Raw genomic sequence first — 6,657 nt, 5'->3', positions numbered from 1 at the left:
TATTTTACTTACAAAAAAAGTTTTTAGGTTCAAAAAAACATTCAGTGAACTGAAAAACTGTGGTCGGTAATATAGGTATTTAGCTGTGTCACATGCCCTTAATTGAAAATTAATCTTTTTTTGGTTGAAAAGTTCTGAATTGAAAATTCGACTCTCTTCTGAAAAATTCGTCTTTTTGTATTAAAAATTCAACTACTTTGTTTAAATTCAACGATTTTTCTTGAAAGTTCATCAATTTTGTTCTAAACGATATTTAGTTAAAAATTTAACTATTTTTCTGAAAGTGTGTCCATTTTGTTTGAAAATTCTTCGTTTTTGGCTTGAAAATTCAACTATTTTGTTAAAAATTCAGTTATTTTGCTGAAAATTCGTACATTTTGCTTGAAAATCCATCTTTTTGGCAGAAAAGTTCTTTTTTGAAAATTCAGTTGTCTTCTAAAAAGTCGTTCTTTTGATATAAAAATTGCACTAATTTGTTAAAAATTAAACTATTAGCTTTTGCATTGAGAATTCATCTTTTTATATTGAAAATTCAACTAATTGGTTGGAAGTTAAACTATTTTGTTAAACATTAATTTTATTAGTTGATGATTGAACTATTTTGTTAAAAATTAATTTTTTCTTTCTTGAAATTTAATTTTTTTGTTTGTTGACAATAAAACCTTTTTTAAAAAATTGTTCTTTTTGTATTGAAAATTATATTATTTCTAAATATAAAATTCAACTGTTTGGTATTTTTTAAATTGATTTTTTTATTGAAAAGATATATTTAAACAAAAAATGCAATGTTTGTTTAAAAATATAAATCTCTTTTGTTAAGGATTTTGGGAACTATCCATTTGATTTTAATTCACTTTTATTTTTGTTCCAAACTTTTTATATTGAATCATATCACAATAGAAACGATTTTTTTGTTTCTCCTGTAAAATGTTGAGCTTTAAGTATTTTAAATTATTAAAAATTTTTATTCTGAAACGATTGTCTTGAAAAAATAATTTTTTAAGAACAAGGAAAAATATAGCTTCGCCGGGATTTGAACCGGGAACCATGAATCCATGAGTGCAGCGTTAATAAATTACGCTACCGAGACATCAGCAGATTTTTTCTGGTTCTTAGTTGTATAATTTTTAGTGTCTCAATTTATTTCCTTTACAATTTTGTACTTTTTTTAGACAAATTAAATATACGTTGAATGGCAAAAATCTTTATAATCCAATAATGTTCCTTTTTGTATTAAAGTTTAAAAATTTCATTCAAAATGCAATCTGATTGAAAATCCATTTTTAAGATTAAAAATTGACCTGTTTTGTTGAAAATTCGACTTTTTGAATATGAAATTGATCCTTTGTTCTTAAAAATTTTATCCTTTTTGGGAGAAAATTTTTGTTTTGAAAATTCAACTGTCTTCTAAAAAGTTAATCTTTTTAAAAATTCAACTAGTTTGCTCAAAATGTGTCGGTTTTGATTGAAAATTTATGGTTTTGGTATCAAAGTTCTGTTTTGAAAACTCAACTGTCTTCCAAAACAGTAGTATTCTTGGCTTAATATTTTAACTATTTTGTTAAAAATTTCACTTTTTTGCTTTTAAAATTCGTCCTTTTTTAATAATTTTTTTTTGTATAGAAGTTCTTTTTTAAAAACTTAACTGTCTTCTCAAACAGTAGTATTTTTGGCTGAATAATTTAACAATTTTGTTAAAAATTTCACTATTTTGCTTTTAAAATTCGTCCTTTTTGAAAAAAATTTTTTTTTGTATAAAAGTTCTTTTTTGAAAATTCAAATGTCTTCCAAAAAAGTGGTATTTTGGCTTAATGATTAAACTATTTTGTTGAAAATTTCACTACTTCGTTGAAAATTTGTCCACTTTGCTTTGAAATTCAATAATTTGCTTCATAATGCAATTTGGTGAAAAATTAAACTCTTTTGTTAAAAGTTTACTATTTTTGTTTAAAATTTCGAGCATTTAGTACAAAATTAATTTTTTTCATTGAAAATTTAATAATTTGGTTAAAATATCCAACTGTTTTGTGGAAAATTCGTATTTTTGCTGGAAAGTTCTACTAATGGGTTCTAAATGCAACTTCTTTTTCAAAAATTAACTTTTTTGTTCGTTGAAAATCCAATTATTTTTTTCAAAAATCATGATTGTAGGGTGAAAATTCATTTTTTAATATGCAAAGTCCGTTAAAATATTATGTCTGTCTTTTTAAACAATACCATTTTTTGCAAACAAAGTTCTGTCCAAAATTCACTTCGTGAATCACTTTGGGTCCTGGAGTATCTTTATTCTTCTGAGAAAATTACTTTTGAAATAAGAAAAAATAAATTTCGATATTTTTATTCACAAATTGTTAATAAACCTTTTTTATACCTGAATTTGTCGAAAAAATCTAAAAAAAATTTATATATAACCGCTGAGGAGACCTGACGATTTTTCACAAAAAATAATCTGATTGATTGATTGTTTAAACAATTTCCTTAAATATTTTATTTACAGAAAAACTGATTCTACCTTTCGATTACATAGAGTCCATCTGTTGAATATTTTTCTTCTCGATCAAGCTGGTTATGTAGCATAAATAAATTCTGAAACGGGTATCGTACTAAGCGATTGTTTATTTATGTTACATAATAAATTGGACGAAGAAAAAATTGATTCAACAGATGGAGCATACATAATTTTTTCCCGTAAATTCGAATTACACAATCACTTTTTCTGTAATTGGCACATTTAAAAAATTGTTAAACAATTTGAAAATCAGATGTTTGTTCATAAAAAATAAGCTTTTCGTAAAATGCTCTCATCCCAATTTTAATTTCTTAGAAAATTTACTCTTTGTTTAAAATTCGTATTTTTGTGTTGAAAAGTAAATTGAAATCTTTTTGGATGAAAATTCAACTCTGTTTATTTGTTGAAAATTTATTTTTTTATTTTTTTTTTTATTTAAAAATTCACCTGGTTTATTAAAATTTTAATTTTTCTTCAACAAAAATTCAACTGTTTGGTTCAAAATTGAACAATTTTTTTTAATTCATCTATTTTAGAAGAAATTTCATTTTTGATGTTTAACTAACTCGTGGAAAATTTACATTTTGTTCAAATTTAATATTTTTGTGTTGAAAAATGAATTAAAATCTTTTCTAGATGAAAAATCAACTTAAAAAAAAATTGTAGTTTTTTTTGTTAAAAAGTCATCATTTTTGGTTGCAAAATTCGTCTTTTTGGATTGAAAATAGATTTTTTTTCGTGGAATCCTATTTTTTGTTTAAAACTTCATATTTTGATCTTCAAGTCACCTGGAATTTTCTTTGATGAAAATTTAACTATTCATTGAAGAAGAAAAATTATTAATAAAAATTCATCTATTTTAAAAGGAATTACTTATTTTCGTAGATAAAAATGCAGATATTTAGTAGAAGTTTCTAATATTTTGTTAGAAACTCATACATTTTTGGTTGAAAAAACTAGTTTTTCTTGTCTTAAAAATTCCATTTTTTCTTTAAACCCTATTTTTTGTTTAAAAGTTCATATTATGATTTTGGAAAGTCAACTAGAATTTTTTGAAAAATAAAAATTCAACTATTTAAAAAAAATTAAAAAAAAAACATCTGTTTAAAGAGAAATTTAATCTTTCTTGATGAAAATGGAAATATTTTATAGAGAATTCAAGAATTTTGTTAAAAAGTCATTCTTTTTGGTTAAAAATTCGTTTTTTTTAGATTGAAAATTGATTTTTTTTCGTAGAAACCTATTTTGTGTTAAAAGATTCATAGTTTGATCTTCAAGTCACCTTTGACCCTCAAGACATCTTATTTTTTTAGATAAAATTGCAACTATTTGGTAGAAAATTCAACTATTTTTTGTTAAAAATTCATCCTTTTTGGTTAAGAAAAATTCGTCTTTTTGTGTTGAAAATTCAATTTTTTGCTTAGAAACTTATGTTTTTTCTTCAAAAATTCATGTTTTGACTGTGAAAAGTCAACTGGTATTTTTTTCCATAAAAATTTAACTATTTTTTGAAAAAAATTTAAATAAAAATTCATCTGTTTTAGATAAAAACTCAACTATTTTGTTAAAATAAATCATTTTTTTGTTGAAAAATTTGTCTTTTTAGATTGAAATTTCAATTTTGTTTAAAAAACCTATTTTTTCTTAAAAAATTCAAATTTTTGATATTGAAAAGTCAACTACAATCCTTTTTGAATGAAAATTCACCTATTTATTTTTTCTTAAATAAAAATTTATCTATTTGAAGAGAAATTTAATCTCTTTTTTTAAATAAAAATGCAAATATTTGATAGAGAATTCAAAAAATTGGTTAAAAAGTCATTGTATTTGGTTGAAAATTCGTCTTTTTATATTCGAAATAGAATTTTTTTTCGTGGTAAATTAGATTTTATTAAAAAATTCATATTTTTATCGTAAAAAGCCAACTGAAATCTATTTTAACAGAAAACTCAACTATTTTTTATAATTTATATTTTTGAATTAAAAATTCATCTGTCTTAGCAGATACTTCATTTTTCTAAATGAAAATTCAACTTGGTTTTAAGATTCTTTTTTCTTTGGTATCAATTTCATCTTTTTTTATTTAAATATAAAGTATGACACTTTTTTTATTAAGAATTTATCTTTTTAGGGTGTAAATTCAACAATTATGTTAAAAATTTAGGAAATTTAAAGGAGATTAAAATCAAATTTAAAAACCTATTTAACGTCCAATAATCAAGTTAATGTGCATAATTATTGAAAATAAAACCAATAATCCAACGACAAAATTTGCACAACCACCATAAAATGTTCCTATTGCAATTTGAAAAAAGATAAAAATTTTATTGAAAAAAAAGAAGGAAAAAGTTGCTTTTTTAACAAAAGTAAAAAACAGGAAAGAAAAGTGAGAAGCCAACCAATTACCCTGCCTTCTCGTTTAATTTATTTCGTCTTTTTGTATTTTTATCATTATCAAATCACAATAAAAAAACATTTGTAAAAAATAATCACCAATGTTTCGTCACTCATACAGCACCCTTATCAACGAGAAAAATAAAAAAGTTCGAGCAGCCAGTATTTTTTTCAGAAGCCGTCTTTTATGGTAAAAAATATATTTTTTTTTTGTTTAAAATAAATGATTAAGTTTGAACATTTTAAATGTGTATCTGAAATAGAGTTTTATTCCGTTTATAAAAGATCTTATCCCCTAATTGGTCTACGCTTTGGAATTGTGGAGCTGAGGAGAAGTAGAAGGAGGAGTAAGATGAGGAGGAGTAGGTTTAGGAGGAGGAGGAATAGGATTAATAGTAGGAGGTGGAGAAGAGGAAGGAGGGAGGAGGAGGAGGAGTGGAAGGCGGAAAAGTAGTAGGATTATGAGGAGGAGGAGGAGAAGGAGGAGGAGGAGGAGGAGGAGGAGGAGGAGGAGGAGGAGGAGGATGACACCTCATCTACAAATCGAATTGTATCCGCTTATTAAAGCAACCAAAATTTGTGAATAAATTTCGTTTCAGCCAATTCAAAATGCCATGGCCTTTTTTCGTCTAAAATTATTCTATTAAAAGTCACCTTCTTCGAACCTTTTTTAATAATAAAAATATGAATAAATTAAAGGTACTGGAACATTTGGAAGAGTTGTACTCTGCAGACATCAAGGTATCCCAATGGCCTTGAAGATCCTTTCAATGGTAGATGTCATCAGACTAAAACAGGTTGACCATGTCAAAAATGAAATTAACGTTTTAAAGGAAGTTAATCACCCCTTTATCGTAAACATGTAAGTTTATAGAAAAAAACCCCTTAATTGTTTTACCAGCCGCACTCTACAACTTCTTACGTAGATTAAAAAAATTCGTAGGTTGTGGAGTGGCAAAGATGATGCTAGGATTTACATGCTTCTCGAATTTGTTGCTGGAGGAGAACTCTTTTCGTATTTGAGAGCAGCTGGCCGATTTTCAGGACGAACCGGCTGTTTTTATGCCGCAGAGATTGTCTGTGCTCTTGATTATTTGCACAGTAAACATATCGTCTACAGAGACCTGAAACCAGAAAATTTGCTTCTGGACATCCAAGGTCATCTGAAGATTACGGATTTTGGCTTTTCAAAGAAGCTGACAGATAGGTACAAAAAGTGTTTAAAATATATTCATTAAGGGTGTCGCTTGATAAGCATTTACGTTTCATTAGAGATCCTCTAGGTAGAGTTGAGACACAACTCACACAGACTCACACAGATATGTCACTGCGCATCGCGATTTGTCCGGAAGCAGAAGTCATTATAAAGAGCGCAAAATTTTGATGCGCGTTGCTGTAGCTCAGTTATACTACGTTAAAATTTTATATACTAAACTTGGCGCTATCTATTGGCTGCTTACCCTAGCTTATTGTTTAGCTTATATATACCCTAGCTTATAATTGTTTTTGCTTAACCTAGATAACGTGAAATGTTGAAGTGTCGGTCCACAAACCAACTTTCATCGACATTTGTTAGAAAATTATGGAGTACACAAATAAAAAAATTTAATTTGCAATAAAAAAATATTGAGGTAATTAAATGAGATAAAAAGTATCCTATCCTTTAAGTTGAACCAACTTACACACAGTGTACAAAATTTCATCAAGATCGGTTAAGTGGTTTCGGAGTTTAGTGGTGACAAACATCCTAAAAC

At 26.1% G+C, this 6,657-nt stretch overlaps 1 protein-coding gene across 1 annotated transcript in view; it reads left to right on the top strand.

Annotated features, from left to right (window-relative positions):
• Nucleotides 1–6,657, top strand: part of LOC117171566 (cAMP-dependent protein kinase catalytic subunit 3) — a 33,948-nt gene that overhangs the window by 9,955 nt on the left and 17,336 nt on the right. The window contains exons 3-4 of the mRNA XM_033359002.1: nucleotides 5,603–5,765; nucleotides 5,847–6,110. Of these exons, the coding sequence (XP_033214893.1) occupies nucleotides 5,603–5,765; nucleotides 5,847–6,110 (427 nt within the window). The remainder of the gene's footprint in view (nucleotides 1–5,602; nucleotides 5,766–5,846; nucleotides 6,111–6,657) is intronic.

The sequence above is a fragment of the Belonocnema kinseyi genome, chromosome 1, assembly GCF_010883055.1.
Source record: "Belonocnema kinseyi isolate 2016_QV_RU_SX_M_011 chromosome 1, B_treatae_v1, whole genome shotgun sequence".
Taxonomy (NCBI): Eukaryota; Metazoa; Arthropoda; class Insecta; order Hymenoptera; family Cynipidae; genus Belonocnema; species Belonocnema kinseyi.
Note: the sequence above shows the minus strand (reverse complement) of the source record. Positions and strands in the feature narration are given on the sequence as shown.